Source organism: Psammomys obesus, unplaced genomic scaffold (genome assembly GCF_907164565.1).
Source record: "Psammomys obesus unplaced genomic scaffold, mPsaObe1.curated_primary_1811, whole genome shotgun sequence".
NCBI lineage: Eukaryota > Metazoa > Chordata > Mammalia > Rodentia > Muridae > Psammomys > Psammomys obesus.
In genome coordinates this window covers 20,946,611-20,963,959 of record NW_026593286.1, presented here as the reverse complement: position 1 = coordinate 20,963,959, position 17,349 = coordinate 20,946,611, and the positions used below count along the sequence as shown (strand labels likewise).

Genomic DNA, 17,349 nt, shown 5'->3' with positions numbered 1-17,349 from the left:
AGGGGGTTCTTGCACCAGAGCAAGCTGATGCTTTACACTGGGGCTCAGTTTTGGGGCATAGAGCAGAGAAAATCGGTTGTAACCGTCCTGCCCAGAGTCCGAAAGGGTTCCTATCTTTGCTAGGAGAGCCCTATCCTAGCCAACGCACCAATGTTATTATTAAAAAGCATGAGGCTGGTCAACTGATACTCTCTGCAAGAGGTTTATTAGGAGGGTATGGAGGGGGGGGGAGCAGGACATGAAGAGAGAGAGAAAAAAGGGAAGGGAGAGAGAGAGAGAGAAAGAGAGGAGAGTAAGAGAGAGAGAGTGCGTGTGTGGAGAGTAAGAGAGAGAGTGTGTGTAAGAGAGAGACGTGTCAGGGTTGGCCCTTTAAGGGGCAAGGTAACCATGCCTTCCAGGTGTGGCCACCTGGCCGGTGACACATGATGACATCATAAGTTGCTGGGTAACCCAGGAGCAGGTTGTGTTCCAAAATACTAACAGTACTAGCTCTGTCAATGTGTAGAAACTCAAATCAGCGGAATCAACCAGGCAATGTAACATTTTACTTCCCAGCTCTTTTTGTCCTTTACATTAGTTATTTTACACCAGCATAAATTGCAGAATATCAAGTACATATAGATCTAGTTGTTTCCAATGGTTTCTAACAATAAGCCCTAAAAGTGAAAACGTGTTTTCTTGTCATCAAAAACAAAGAAAAAAACTAATAATAGTTTGTTATTTCATCACTTATAATTGGGTGACATTGTTATCCCTTTAGGAATTTGCATGAACCACTATATCAAATCAAAAAAGCAAAGGGAATAAAATAAGAAAGGCACCTTAAAATTAACACATGAGAAGTATTATCAGATGATTTTAAAAAAACAAAAATTTAATTTTTAAAAATTAAAAAAAATAGATTCTAGGAAAACAGAGTACACTAGATTTCTGCAGAGAAGTAGAAACAATGAGATGTATATAGACATAAAGACCTAGAAGTGTATTGATATATGACCCATGTGATCTTGGAAGTCGTTCAGTCCCCTGTGTTCAAGCCAGAGACCCAGGAAAGCTTGTGATGTCCTTTCAATAAAAGCCCAGGGCCAAGAACCTGAGAACCGTTGCTGGAAGTCCTGGTCCAAGGCCAAAAGTATGAGAATCACAGAATCTGATGTGTGATGGAGCACAATCCAACTTCCTGTTCTACTTTTTGATTTTGTTCTTGAGGACTGGGTATGACCCTCCCACTTTGTCAAAGAAGCATTTTGCTAACTTTCATTACTGATTTGAACACAGACTTGATATAGAAACAACTTCATGAAATAAAGTTTACCAGCTATTTGGGCATCTCTAGTCAAGCTGACACATGAAAGGAATCAGTTTACTGATGACTTTGAACTGTACTGTTTATCTTTAGAAAGTAAAAGTTATGGGCCGATGACAGGGGAGGAGAACTCCATCTTTCAGTGGACTGGGGGAAGGGGATGGGGGAAGAGGGACTAGGGTTGGGCCCGGGAGGAGACAAGGGAGGGGGCTGCAGAAGGGATACAAAGTGAATACATTATAATAAATAAATATATGAATAAAATTAAATTTAAAAATAAAATTAACAAGTAAAAAAAAAGAAAAGAAAAAGAAATAATAAAAGAAAAAATAAAAAAAGAAAAATTTTAAAAAGGAAGTAAAAGTTCTAATTTGATTCATCTTCTGACCCTGCAAATATCCCCGCTGTGATAAATCTCAGTGTATTGATGTGAAGTCAGTGAGCACAGAATTAGGAAGGAAGTGTGCCAGTGTAGCCTGTGGTCCTGTACACACACTTCTCTAGATCAGGCCAATCCCCACTTTATCTAATTGAAAAATGTTTCTAATTGCTCTGTGTTTGCTTATTACACATTTTAGAGGATGGATTAATGTAAATTAATTCCTAGGTAATGCTTCTTTACCTGTAAGCACTGAACTGTTTCTAATGGTAAATATTTTAGATACTGTCTAGGAGGTGTTGTTTTTTTTTTTCTGTCTGCATAGTATAATTTCATCAATTGCTCATGACACAAGGCCCCAAGTTGGCACTGATCATTTATTGAGAGTGGCTTAAAGTACATGGTCTTCAAACCGCTGTTTGGGATAAAGTGCTGTCCCCTACTCACTATAAGTGTGATAATGCCAACTTCTGTTCTTCCCTGTTCCTGTCTGTAAGTTAAGGAGATTATAAGCACAGATAATTTATGTAATTGATGTTAAAAGCACTGAATAATTAAATATAACTTATCACTTCAAAGAGAAAGAGGGGTTAATTCCCATCAGCTGATTTATTAAACTGATCAATGCATTCCTTGCTTGTTGTAAATTTGTATTTAAGTGGACCTTATTTAATAGCCATCACTGAACTGTTGACATGAATCCCACACAGCAGCATTATAACTCACACGTAAATGAAATCACGGTCTTTGCAGATTTGAAGAAGACCAGAACGCATCCCTCACCACTCTGTGGTCATTCTAAATGGCAAAATCACCAGAGAAAAAGTATGACTAGACGAAAAAAAAACTTGCCCTACAAAAATGTAGCAGATGTGCGGCTTAGGCTTCAAGTGGGTACTGTAGAAGGGAAGTAACCACTTCCACTGCACTGGACATGGACTAACTTGCTAGCTTTTAGAGCACTTCACACTGGCAGGATGACCTTGATAGGCCACGGGGAAGAGGACATGCTCAGTCCTGATGCAACTTGTTAAGCTGGGGTAGGAGGGAAGGGAGGGTGGAGGGAGAAGGGATGGGCCTGGGAGGGGAGAAGGAAAGGGGCTACACGAATGTAAAGTGAATAAAATAAATTAATGTTAAAAAAAGAGGCACAAAATTAGCTACCAAAGAGAGAGTGAGAACCAGAGATTTACCTAATTTGGCCACAGATTGACACAAATTTTTCGCTATCGTGTTCGTGCCCATGCCTTCAAATGACCACAGAAGTACCACAGGTATTGATTTTGGAGTTAATTCCCTATCAAAGATAAGTACAGCTGGACATCCATTAAATGTAATAAACAGTAGTATACTATTGTCAGAAGGAAGAGGGTCTTGATGGAGCTGATCTCTACTATGTTTAATACAGACATTTTCAAGAGAGTATTAGGGAAAGGAAAAAGATAAAAGATAATATATCCATACACACACACACACTAGAATACTGAGAATTATATTCCTTTTTTTATAAACTCTTAGGTGAGGTCAGATGATTATCAAGATTTGCTTCCCCTCTGTTCAAAGGAAGCCCACTGGCTGCTCAGTCTCCAAGTGGATTCCTTAGTAAGTGAAACAGGGACTGTCTCTGAAATGAACTCAGTGGCTGGCTCTTTGATCACCTCCTCCTCCATATTAACTTGCCATGAATTGCCTTTTATTTTATTTTATCTATTCACTTTATATATCAATCGCAGCCACCTTTCTCCTCTCTTTCCAGTCCCACCCTTCCCTCTATCACCCCTCTCCTACTCCTTAGAAAAGGGACCCCTCCCAACGGACCCCACCACGTTTAGTTGAATAAGAACTGAACACATCCTCTTCTGCTGAAGCCAGGCAGGGCAACCCTGCTAATGAATCATGATCAAAAAGCACCACATAATCCATGTCAGAGACAGACCCTGCTCCCCTTACTAGGGAACCCACATGAAGACCAAGCTGCCCATCACATGTGTAGGGGGCCTACGTGCAGTCTACACATGGCCCTTGGTTTATGCTTCCGTCTCCATAAGCCCCCTCCCCCCCCGGGGCCCAGTTTATTTGAATCTATTGGTCTTCTAGTGGAGTTCTTGTCCCGTCCTTCTATCCTTCCCCCTACTCTTCCACCAGGCCCCTGCCCCTGCCTAATGTTTGGCTGTGAGTCTCAGCATGTGTTTTGACCTGCTGCAGGGTGGAGCCTCTCAGAGGACAACCACACTAGGCTTACATCTGCAAGCATAGCAGAGTGTCATTAATAGTGTCAGGGGTTGGTTCTCTCCCAAGCCGTCGATCTCAGGTTGGACCAGGCGTTGGTTTGGACCGTCCCTTAATCTCTGCTCTATCTTTATCCTTGGACATGTTGTAGGCAGAGTAAATTTGGGGATGAAGGTTTTCTGGGTAGGTTGGTGTTCCTTTCCCTCCACTAGAAGTCCTGCCTGGCTAGGGGGTAGCCTCTTCAGCCTCCATGATGTCTGCTGCTAGGCAGGCATGTGCTTCCATAAGTAAGCCTACCTTATCATAGGTCTCCAGCATGTCTCAGAGATGCCCTTGCCCAAAGTTTCTCTTCTCTCTCCAAGCCCTCTGGTCTCTTAATCCTGCTCTCCCCATTTCTGATTCCCACTTTCATTTCCTTCTGGAAACCCTCTCCTACTCTGTTCCCTCTCTTCATCCACTTCTGCTGTCTATTCTATTTCCCCTTCTGAGTGAGAATTAAGCATCCTCCTTTGGGCCCTCCTTAGTACTTATCTACTTTGGATCTGTGAGTTGTCATCCTTTAAAGAAGAAACCAATAACCTTCGGCAGAGTACAGGGAATCATATGAAAGAAGGGGAGTTAGTATGATGGGGAAAGGATAGGAGCTCCACAAGGACCAAATATATCTGGGCACAGGGTCTTTTCTGAGACTTATATTCAACCAAGGACCATGTATGGATATAACCTAGAACCTCTGCTCAGATGTAGCCTGTGGTAGCTCAGTAACCAATTGGTTTCCCATAGTGAGGGGAACAAGGACTATTTCTAACAGGAACTCAATGACTGGCTCTTTGACCTCCCCACCCCCCCAAGGGAGGAGCAGTCCTGTTAGGCCACAGAGGAGGGCTTTGCAGCCATTCCTGAAGATACCTGATAAAACAGGATTGGATGAATGGGGAGGAGGTCCCCCCCTATCAGTGGACTTGGAAAGGGGCACAGTGGAGATGAGGGAGGGAGGGTGGGGTTGGGAGGGAATGAGGGAGCAGGATATGGCTGGGATACAGAGTTAATAAAATATAACTGATAAGAAAAAAATAAAATTAAAAAAGAAAAAAAAATACAGGAAAACACAGTCCAACCAATAGAGGCCTTTAAAGAAACAATGAACAAATCACTTGATTTAAAAAAAAAAAAATCCTTTTTCCAGTTTTGTGTTTACCCATTTTTTTCTTCTTGTTATCAATGTGAACTATTCTGAAGTCTCTACCCCCACCAGACTCTCAGGTTTACCTTCAGGCAAAGTCTGAAGGCGCTTAAATATCTTATATAAAATGGCATAGTTTTGGCATATGTAATGGTTAGTCTTGATTGTCAGCTTGCCTAGATTAAGAAGCATCTAGAACCTTGGTTTTCAATCTATGGGTCACAACACCTCTGGGGTCAACTCTTTCACAAGAGTTGCCTAAAACCATCAACACCATATTTGCATTACAGTACCTAACAGTAGCAAAAATGCAGCTATGAAGTAGCAATAAAAGTAACTTTATGGTTGGAGTTACCACACCAGGAGGAACTGTCCTACAGGGTTACAGCATTATGGGGGTTGAAAACCACTGATGTGGGAGGTTAGTGGTTTCTCTGGGTATGTCTGTAAAGGTAATTCCACAGACAATTAACTGAGGGAAAAAGTTTACCTGAGTGTAGGCAGCAACATCCTGTGAGCTGGGGACCCAAATCAAATGAAAGGGGGAAAATAAAAAGCAGACTAGCTCAGAGCTCAGTCTTTACAAACACCCTTGCATCTCCATTCCTCGCTCTCTCCCTCCCTTCCTTCCTCCCTTTTTTCCTCCCTCCTTCCCTCCCTTTCTCCCTCCCTCCCTCAGTCACTCCCTTCCTTCCTTCCTGTCTCCATCCTTCCTACCCTCCCTCCCACCCCCCCATTCCTGCTTCCTGACTGTCCTCAGTGAACTGCTTCTTTGACCACATCCTCTCCCTCTGTCCATGACATTCAACCTCACCTCAGTCTCTAGGCAATACAATGAGCTTCTAGGATGAAATGAAAACTTGAGCCAAAATTAAACTTTCTAATTTTTAATGTAATAATGCCAGGCACTTTGTCACAGTAAACAAAATTTTAACATAGCAGGTAACCTCTGCCTTTCTTTTGATATAGTTTGAGCTGTCTTAAAATATATCACAGGATGTAAATGCTACAAAAATAATTTTTAGATGGTATTGTTCATATAGGAAACAAAAAACTATCCATTATATGTGCAATTGTTTTCACATCTTTTCTACACCTGATTGTTTAAATCACGAATAAACAACCCTTATGTCTTAAATACAGAGATCCCTTAAACACAGAGAGCTCACTGGATTTGAACCTATCAGGAATCTCTCTTTGGTATAAAGGATGTTTTTGGCCATAGAAAAGATGTTACTTTTATTTATTTTATTTTATTCTCATAACAGGGTTTCTCTGTGTAGCCTTGGCTGTCCTGGACTCACTTTGTAGACTAGGCTGGTTTTGAACTCACAGAGATCCACCTGCCTCTGCCTCCCTAATTGCCGGGATTACATGAGTGGCCTGCCACACCCAGCTAGGTGTTACTTTATATGCTTGTTGCGCAGAGTTTTGACCAAGAACTTGCTTGAATGACGCTCTAAGATCATTTGATTCTCACTCCGCCACCCCTCCCATCGGTTGTGAAGAAACTGTCTGTGATGTTGCAGCACACTGTATAGTAGATTTTATCTAGATATCAACAGCTTCTTAGTCAGTGGAATGCCATATTTACAAATAGAGAAATTGGTTTCCTGTGATTACATAGTTTACATAATTTTTTCATCTAAACCAAAGTACTCTCAGTAAATAAATGGTCTTGATTTTGAAGTAATATATATATATATATATATGGAGATAACTTTATCTCACTAATGTGCAGAATTCAGGAAGGTTTAAAAATAGCTTAAATATAAAGTTTCAAGCATAAGTTAGAAGGTGTGGAAAATCACTAACTGGCTTTGGACATCTTGAATCACAGTGCATAGACTTTTAGCTATTTTTCTTATGTTCGTTTTCAATTCCTATATATATACTATATATATATACACATATATATAGTAAAAAAATCATGTCTTAGTAAGTGATAATGTAACAAGTTAATTCTAGTACTTTTTTGTTAACAGAATTTAAGGTTTACTTTGTATGAAAATTAGAAAAGAGAATTTGGTAGAAAAAAATGAATTTATTCAAGAGTGGCTTCAGGAACAATGGAGAAGACATTTCTGTCTCAAATCTCCATCGTCAGCGGTGGGAGATGTTTGCTGTGTTGATGATATTGGTGGGACACACTGATTTACTATGAAAAGGTGTGTAAGAAACTCAACTGAAGGCTTAGTTTTCCTCTCCAAGGCTCTGACTTTCTTATTTTGATTTCAAAGTGAAAGTTGATGGGGCCTGAGACTCCCTGGGTCCAGAGGCTGTATTTTCTATATAGATTAGAGGAAAGCACTGTGTTTCTGCAAGTCAATTTATATGAGAAGAGGGGTAGGTATTCCAGATGATTTCCTCCAGGGAGGGATAATAAAAATGGAACGATGGAGCTCGTAGGTTCCCTTTCTCTATTAACATTGCAGGCCAAAGCAGATCAAAAGGCAAGACAAGCCATCATTCCGACAAGACAATATTTGCATGACTTCCTTATTTCTTACACAGTCTCTGAGCATTAGATGGTAAACATAAAGCCTGTCTTTTCAGCCTTTCCTACAGGAATCCTCACCCCTATGGCCCGCATTACACTTTCAAAAGAGGATAGATTCAAAATCTCTTCTTCAGATCCTCTTAAAAGCATCTTGATACCTAACTTTCTGTTAGTGTTCTGTAATTCCTTTGCATCTTTTTATCTGTATATACATATAGCCTGACATTTTTAAATGTGCCATTCTAAATTAAAAATTCCTGTATTAAAATGCATAAAATAAAGCCCTTCATATAAGTATGTTAGAAAGACTTCTCTTAAATTTGGCTTATATATGAAAAAATGCATTATAAAGGAAGAAGGTTTGGGCTGAAATGGTAGATATATTCATTTATGTTTTTTTTTTGTGGTAAATTGAAAGTTAACAAAAAAGTAATAATCATTCAGTTACCAAAACAATAAAAATCAAATCAAAGACATGAGGAAATGAAATAGAGAGAAAGGAAAATAAAACATGAAAACACGGGAGTTAAGAAATTGTTGTGGGCCACCGAGACATCTCAGTTTGTAAACATGTATGCTGCTGAGCTTGAAGAGCTCAGTTCCAGACCCAAGACCTTAGAGGAAACAGCCCCACAAGTTCTGACCCTCACATGCAAACTGAGGCATCTCTGCGTCCTACACACAGAACAGATAGACGGGAATAATACAAATGAGTTTCTGGAAAATAGCTGTTGCTTGAAAACTAACTTCTTCAGAGAAAATGATGGCAAAACAGCAGAGGCAGAGAGAACTGCATCAGACTCCAGCGTTGCCATTTCTATTGAAATGTCCAGATCACTTCTACTCTTTCCATACTGTTGTGCTCCATCACATTTGTCCATTTTCACCTTGTGAAGGAATTCTGGATGGCCCTTCCTTCTCTGGCAGCTAATTAATCTCTCCCACATCTGTTCTTCCAGCTGTCTACCCAGGATGCTCCCTGTCTCAGCCAGGGACTTCTCTAGATTTCCCTCTTCTCTTGAGCAGTTCTTTCTTTCCTTGAGCTGTGTTAAGACCTGGCTTTTCCATTTTCTTTGGAAAACCATATAAGCTTTCGCATCAAACAGCTGTTCTCTATACTTTGCCAGCAGAAATGCATGTATTCCCAATTAATAGAATTGAATCCTGATGATAAAATGCAAAATCCAAATATGAGTTATGAATGTACACAATATTTTACTGTAAGTGTAGTTAATATGACAGGACATAATTTACCAAATTACATAGTCTATCTGTCTATGCATTTATTGAATAATATTGTAATAAAATATATTTTAATAGGTTTATATTTGCCTAAAACAGACCTAAAGTGTTCAAATAGAGATAGTAGACAATATTGGAGATATTCAAATAATGTGTGTGTATATGTATATATATGACATATGTATCTGTATATATATGACATATGTATATTGTGTGCCTGGTAACATTTTATTGACACATACATGTGAATTCAAAACCCAATTTAAAAAAATGTAACATTTTATTAATTTTTATGCATAAACACATCATAGTTTGATCATATTTAACCTCCTTTCAGACCTCCCTGCCTCCCTCTCTCCCACCCACCACCACTTTCACCTTCTTTGTTTTGGTTTTGTGTGTAAATTACCCCACTGAGTCCAATCAGTGCTGTCAGTATAAGAATGGGTATGGGGCTCTTCACTGGAAGAAACATGGATGAGCTGCCTGGAACTACATCCTTGATGAAACCAATTCTTCCTCCTCCTGTAGCCACTAGCTGTCTTGGGCTCCCTCCCTCACTCATCCTTGCTGGAATGTTGACAGGTTGATCTTATGTGGATCTTGTGCGGGGCACCACAGTGGCTGTGATTTAATAAGTGTCTCTATCATAGTCAGAAGACAGTTTGCCCCAGCGTTCAGCAACCTCTGATTCTTGTCATTGTCCCTACCCTCTTCTACAAAGTTCTGTGATCCTTGGAAGATCCTTGAATAAATATGTGAGTATGTATATGTGTATATATATATTACATATACTATTATTTTAAAGTGAATGTAGCATTAAGCTGCACTCTAATTCATATCTTATTTTCTTGCATTAAAGCAGCTTTTAGTACTCATCAAAAACTCACATCTAGTCAAAGTGAAAAGAATAGGTGTCTCTGTTCTGCTCAGTCATAAACAGAAGAAGGTTTAATTTAAGTAAAGACAATGTCTATATACAAAGTATTTTGGTGTTAGAGTATAATTCCTATAGGTTGAATTGTTTCTGTCATGAAAAAAAAAAACCTGTGTTTTATTTCTATATATTTTTTGCTATATTTCCAGTAGTCAGTTATCAAAATTAGGAAATGGAATTTTATGTTTGCTCAGGTATTGATTATCTCAGATGCTTTTGTTCTTTTTATAAACTGAAGTTTCTGCCTAGTGCTATTTTCATTCAGTATGAATAACTTCAATTCAGTGTGTCTTGTAGAAAAGATTTCCTGGTGATCAATTTTTTTTTTTCAGTTTTCATTGATCTGAAATTTTGTTTCATCCTCATAAATAAGGGTATTTTTTAGCTGAATCTCTAATTCTAGGACTTTTGAAAACATAATTCTTCCTGGTTTATTTCCAGTGAGAAGCCAGCTGCCACTGGGAGCCTCGTTCTCTTATATGTTTTGGGTTATGTTTTTTGTTTTCTGTTTTTTTTTTTTTTAAATCAATGACAACTTTGGAATTTGTTGCTGGTTTATTTATTTTATACCTTGCTTTGACATTTTGACTATGATATGCTTTGGTTCATTCTGTCTAATATTGGATTTTTAAAAAATCTTGAATAAGAACTATGATATTTTCCTTTAAATTGGAAACAGAATCTGGAAACAACCCAGATGTCCCTCAACTGAGAAATGGATACAGAAATTGTTGTACATTTACACAATGGAATACTAATCAGCAATTAAAAACAAGGAAATCATGAAGTTTGCAGGCAAATGGTGAAAACTAGAAAAGATCATCCTGAGTGAGGTATCCCAGAAGCAGAAAGACACATGGTATATACTCATGTATAAGTGGATATTAGACATATAGGATAAACATACTAAAATCTGTACTCCTAAAGAAGCTAAGCAAGAAAGAGGACCCCAGGTAAGATGCTCAATCCTCATTCCAAAACACAAACTGTCTGGACATTGGAAGAGGGAGAAAAGAGGGAACAAGACAAGAGCTTACCACAGAGGGCCTCTGAAAGACTGTCTAACAGGGTATCAAAGCAAATGCTGAGACTCATAGTCAAACTTTGGGCAGCGTGCAGGGAATCTTAGGAAGGAAGGGGGAGATAGAAATATTTGGAGGGGACAGTAGCTCCACAAGGAGAGCAATAGAACCAAAATATCTGAGTACAGGGGTCTCTTCTGAGACTGATACTCTAACCAAAGACCAGGCATGGAGATAACCTAGAACCCCTGCACATATGCAGCTCAGTGTCCAAATAGGTTCCCTAGTAAGCAGTGCAGGGGCTGTCTCTGACATGAACTCAGTGGCCAGCTCTTTGATCACCTCCCCTCAGTGGGGATGCAACCTTACCAGGCCACAGAGGAAGACAATGCAGCCAGTCCTGATGAGACCTGATAGGCTAGGGTCAGAGGGAAGGGGAAGAGGACCTCCTCTATCTGTGGACTTGGGGAGGCGCATGGGAGAAGATGAGGGAGGGCATGAGGAAGGATACAATGTGAATAAACTGCAGTTAATAAAAAAATGGAAATATTTTTTAGATATTATTTCCTGAAAATGTTTATTTCCACTCTACCCATCTCTGGAAACTCAAGTACATTTATGCTAGACCTTCTAATATTTTTTTACTGATAACTAAAACTATATAAAATTTTATTTTTTTATTTTTTTCTGAGTTATCTTAGATATTTTGTTCACCTGTTGATTTTTTTTAAAATTTTACATACTTATCTCACTATTCATGAGCCCCTACTTTTATCTTTTTTTTTTTTAAGACATTTATGAACAGGTGCTTGAAGTTTGTTGACTTTTTTTGAAAAAATCAAGTTGTAAACTTATTACAAATTAAAAATGAAGTTCTTAAAAATCTCAATTTGACCAGATATGAAACAATTTAAAAACCATTAAAGGTGTATTGAGAAAAACCAGGCCTTTTTTTTTTTTTTTTTTTTTTTAAAAAAAACACGTTTGTCATTACCAAAAAGAGACATCTTTAGGTAAAAATAATAAAAACCACATGCTGCATAGATAATGCAGATAGTTCTAGTGTATCTGGTCAACGGGCAAAAAGCAAGCACTTAGGTCTTCAGGTCCAATCTTTGTTCATTTCTCATTGCTGGAATTTCATATTCGTTTCTTCTTGTTGGATGACCAAACCGGATGATGGTAGAGATGGTAAGCTGGTGTTCGCTCAGTCCCACCTGCTCAGCCTCGGGAGCGGACGAATTCTCAGCTGGTGGATGGCTGCTTTTGTCTCTTTGCCATCTTGTGGTTTAGGGTTCTCTGGGCGTCTGTGTCGGTAATTGAAGTTGCGGCGATATCGACGTTGAGGTGGCTGCTGACCTTGGGTTTCACCTCCTTGATTTTCCTTGTCCTCTTCATTGCCATCCTCTCTAGGCTGTCTTTGGCGAGGAGGGCCCCTGCGGAATCGTGGTCTGTAACCCCGACACATGTTCTGTCTCACTGGTCTACCTTGCTCTCCTGCACGCTGGCTGTCAGCACCCTCCATCACTTCTCCTTTCACAGAAGGGTTGGAATACTGTGGTCGACGCCCATAGGGTCTCCGCATGTAGTAAGGTGGGAACCTTCGCCTGCAATAGGGCCGCTGGCACTGTTGGGCCTGGCCTTCAGGAGCGCTTTCCGATCCTTCGTTCTTTTCCCCACTCTCACTATTCTGGTAGTTTTGCTGGTAATTGCGTGGAGGACCCCTACGACGTGGATAGCGTCTATAACGGTTACGGTCTGCTGCGTATTTACTGCCTTGAACTGGAACTCCTCCAGGGCCTGCAACATTTGCTGCCTCGGCACCCTTTTCTCCTTCACCAACAACAAACTCCACAGTCTCTCCATCTCCTACACTGCGAAGGTACTTCCTGGGGTTATTCTTCTTTACGGCAGTCTGGTGTACAAATACCAGTCTTCCTTGGTGTCATTCCTGTTGATGAAACCGTATCCGTTCCTTACATTGAACCATTTTACTGTTCCCAAAACCTTCCTTGCGATGACCTTCTTGTCCGCTCCGCCGCCGCCCTCAGCGCCGCCGATGTGAGGCCGCCCGGGGCCGCCACTCACAGCGCCGCTGCCGGTGGAGCCGGGCTTGGTGTCGGCGCTGAGGGCGGCGGCGGGGGCGGGGGCCGCGGGCGGCTACTGGGTCTCGGCCTCGCTGCTCATGGTTGCGGTGATGGTGACTAGGCTGGCGGCGATGGCTGTGGCTCCTCCCGGGGTGGTGACTAGGCCGGCGCGCGGCGGTGGGGCTCTCAGGGCTCTCTGGGGTCCGCTCTCCGCTCCCGCTACCGATCGAACTCTACTTTTATCATTTTATCTAGCAGATATATTTCTATACCATAAATAACTAAATATTTCTTTACATACATGAATGTTCTTGTAATATACTTTTGAAATTTTTTATTTTCAGCAATTAATTTAGGGTCTGTTTCATTCATCACTTATTTCTTTTTCTTCATTATTATGGTTCATCTTTTTTCTATATCTTCAATATGCATAGCAAATTTTATGTACACTGGATGTTCCTCATGAATATAAACCTGTTATATAGGTAGTTTTCACGTATAAGGCAGGGTTCAATTCTGGTTAGTTCCCTTTCATATCTGGTTTAAATTTTTGTCAAAAAAAAGTCTATGAACTTATGAACTTAACTTATGAACCCAATATCTATCCTATGGTAGAACTTTTCTGGATTTCCAAGTGAAAGGCAGGATGGAATTGGGCCTTCTGCCTCTGGTGCAGTTTTGCCCGCCCATCGTATGACCACACGAGGCACAGCATAGCCAGAGAGGAGAGGCACAGAGATCCAGCGACCCTCCTGTTGGCAGTATATTTATGCTGACTCCTCTCCTCTGAGCACTTTGATTCACTGATTCTCCTTTCTCTATTTTTTAAAATGGGCTTATTAATAGCATTATTTTTAAATGATCTGTCATTACAGATGAGGGCGATTCTGCCCAGTAGGCACCCTGTTTTAAGGGACAGTCCATCCGTAAATGGAAAAGGATGAAGACACCGTAGCCTCTCCTCCTCACTCATTTCCTGTAGTTTAGATCAATGGCTCTCAAACTTCAGCCTGCATCCGAATTCCCTGGAGTGCTTGCTAAAACAGATTGTTGGGCCCCACTCCAGAGTTTTCGATTCAATAGGTTTGAGATGAGGCTGAGAATTTGCATTTTGGATCCAGTCCCAAGTGATGCTGATACCGCTAGTCTGAATGAAGCACTTTAAAGAACACTTGTTTAGATTCTCATCCCCAAAGGCAAATTACAATTACCAGAGAAGGCATTAACACGCCAATGCCTGGATCCATCATGGATCAATTGGAAGGGAATATTTTGGGCTTGAAACTGGAGATGAGTACTTTCCAAAAGTGTGGCCAGTCATGGTAATGCAGGGGCAAGGCCTGGAACCCACTCAGAGAAATGAAATGATGACCTAATAAAGTTTACTTGATCTCAGGAGTTGGAGAGAGATTTTTCTTTTCTCAACACATTCTTTTATTATATAAATTGAAGTCAATGCTTATGTACTTATTTCATGACATAAGTGAATAATCTTGGGCCAGCACAAATTTTCCCCTGTGTGGCAGTGATTGTGATTCAGGCTGATTACCTCAGTGTGAGCGATAGAACCCACAACGGTGGGAGGAGAGCATGGATTCCAGCAAGCGTTCTCTGCGCTCCACACGTGTACCCAGATAGCATTACACATGGCTCCAGAATTTCAGGGCAATTTAAATTTATTTGATTCTGCTAGCTGAGGTGTTTACATGATTATAAAATGTTTCTTTAAAACAGTTCTTTGATGATTTGGGACAGCTTCATTCTGTAAACCGTGCCATTCTGGACTCTGGGTCCAGAGTCTTAGATCAGAGCTGCAGGCCCCTCTGCCTAAGATGCTATTTTTAATATATATTATATATATATATATAGTGTGTGTGTGTTTGCTATTTTTAAAATTACTTTGCTTTTCTCTTCCTGGGTTTTTTTTTTTTTATTAGCATTGGCAGGAAGCAAAAGCATCTAGATGCTCAGTCCTAAATCCTTTGTTCTTAATCCCTCTCCACAGTGAGCGCTGCAGATATACTTTATATGGACACACGGACTCCGTGAACAGCATCGAGTTTTTCCCTTTCTCGAACACTCTTCTCACGGCTTCCGCAGACAAGACCTTGTCTGTGTGGGATGCACGAACAGTAAGCAAATCACCCGCCCTCTCCCCAAGTTAACTAGGTGTAAGACTTGGTAGCCACTCCTTAGTTAATGGGTACAACTTTAAAAGTAGTTAAAGGAACGTAGGATTGAAGTGAGTTCTTACATTGTGCGTGTGTGAGTTTATGAGTGAGTCTTTGTATGTATGTGAGTCTGTGAGTCTGTGTGTAAGTCTATGAGTGAGGTGTGTGTGTGTGTGTGTGTGTGTGTGTGTGTGTGTGTGTACAGACACGTGTCTATGGAGCTTGGCACTATTCTATTGCATGTACATGGAGGTCAGAGGACACCTTTTCAGAGCTGTCCACCACTTACACCATGTGGGTTCGAGATTGAAACTTAGGTCCCCAGGTTTGGCTTACCCACTGGCCATCTCACTGTTCCCCAAGAAAGAACCTGCAGTAGAGAAAAGAGGAGATGGTACATAATTTTATAAAACACAGATTACAAAATTTGAAGAATAATAGGTTATGTTTTCACATTTGTTCTAGCAATATCTGATGAGAATTATAAGGAGATCCAATTGATTGCAAGACAAAGTGTTCCTAATTTTTGGTTCCTCAGCGGATGAGGAAAAACTTTTATTATTAAAATTATATAATTCAAATTGTAAGATAAATGAAAACATTAAAAAAAGTATCGATGTCAAATTCTGCATATAATAATGACAACTCTAATCAAACAGTGGTTTCGCCATGGCCACACTAGTTCTGGTGACTTCCTTCCTAAATGCTGAATTTATTTTAAAATAAAGTATAACAACTGCTTCCTACAAATCACTCATATTTAAAGCTCAAATTACATATGTTATTTTGCAGTTATGTGTCATATTTTGTCTGTACAATATGAATTTTTACTGGCGTTGATTCAGATGATTCATGAAATATTTAATATAAATGGATGTTTATAGTGAATATTATGAGGTGTTGAACGGGTGACCAGAATTGTCATTTCTTTCCTCCCTGTGAGAGTAAGAACTGTGTGATGAATTGACAAAGGTCCGGATGCTTGGTTTTTCACATCAACTTAGTCCTTGGTATTATTCTCCCTTATAATACTGAAAATTTATAAATTTCTTGATAAATGATAAATTATCTAGGTATTCAGAAGGCCTGGAACCTAGGCAAGATAAATGACTTCCTTCTCTCTTTTATTTATTTTTTTTGACTTCCTTCTCTTATTTGAGAAGTAGTAACATTTTACTTTTGTCACCTCAATATGATCAATTACTCCTGAGGCACCTTTAAAATATTTTTGATGAAATAGGAAGATGCCTAGTGGATCACATTTCCACAAATTAGTTTTAAGTTTCCTTTCCCACCGTCAAACATATACTAGTCTTAAGTCATGAACTCACCACAGAGCCTTATTATTACAGATAATGAATGTGGAGATGTCTTAAGTCAGTCTCCCAATCAACAAGACACATCCACTCTGAATTCTGTGGGGGATGAGGAGTGTGATATAAATCTTTATAATTATGAGATACAGATCATAAAGGACTTTGGAAACTCACAAAATTGCTGTTTTACAGGCCTGCATGTCTTTTTTTCCCCTCAAAGTTATAAAACAATAAAACTATTTTATTAAAATTGAAAACTAAGATTCTTTTCCTGTCAGAAAATGATATATTTTATAGCAAGCTTAATGAAACATGATGATGCCTTCCTTAAAAATCAGCATAAGAAAATCCCCATCCATGAGCAGATTAAAGGACTCTTTTTAAAACAAATGCAGTGAGGAGTTTCACTCATTCCCTACCCCAATGAGAATATGAAAGCTACTGGCGTTTTTTTAAGGCAAAAAATGTTTCTACTGGACAGTTGTATAAACAACAAAAGGCCAGCCAGGCGCAGTTCTGGGCTGTGTCAGAGAGGAGCTGCCAGTGGTCAATGTGGCTGACATTTCCTCATTCAGTGAGGTTGTGTCATTCACAACCTGGATGACACCTGGCGGCCTTGATGTGACACTTTTTCAGAGTCAACCTGGTCCTGACTTAGCTTTAGCCAGAAGATTCAGAAATCCATCACTCTGAGCGCTTATGGAGTAGAGAAATCAAGAAGTCACAAAGGAGCTAACCTAACATACCCTGTTTGTGTGGCCCTTGTCATTGTCATAGTTCAAACCTCACTCTCCCAGGAAAGTTGGGTTTCATGGAGAGCTGTGTACTCTTAGACAAGTATCACGCTATTCAGAGCTTTGGGGACACATAACTGCCACCTCTTCTCCCTAGGTTGTATTTCTCATTCCTTTCCCTTTCCTCTTTCTTTCTTTCCTTCCTTCCTTCCTTCCTTCCTTCCTTCCTTCCTTCCTTCCTTC

The 17,349-nt window shown here is 40.0% G+C and overlaps 1 protein-coding gene and 1 pseudogene across 2 annotated transcripts in view; one reads left to right on the top strand and one right to left on the bottom strand.

Annotated features, from left to right (window-relative positions):
* Spag16 (sperm associated antigen 16) overlaps positions 1-17,349 on the top strand; it is a 912,250-nt gene that overhangs the window by 506,388 nt on the left and 388,513 nt on the right. For both annotated transcript variants that reach the window (XM_055617071.1, XM_055617070.1), the window contains one exon: positions 14,891-15,017. In XM_055617071.1, coding sequence (XP_055473046.1) covers positions 14,891-15,017 — 127 coding nt within the window. The remainder of the gene's footprint in view (positions 1-14,890; positions 15,018-17,349) is intronic.
* LOC129683620 (Y-box-binding protein 1-like) lies at positions 11,893-12,985 on the bottom strand (annotated as a pseudogene).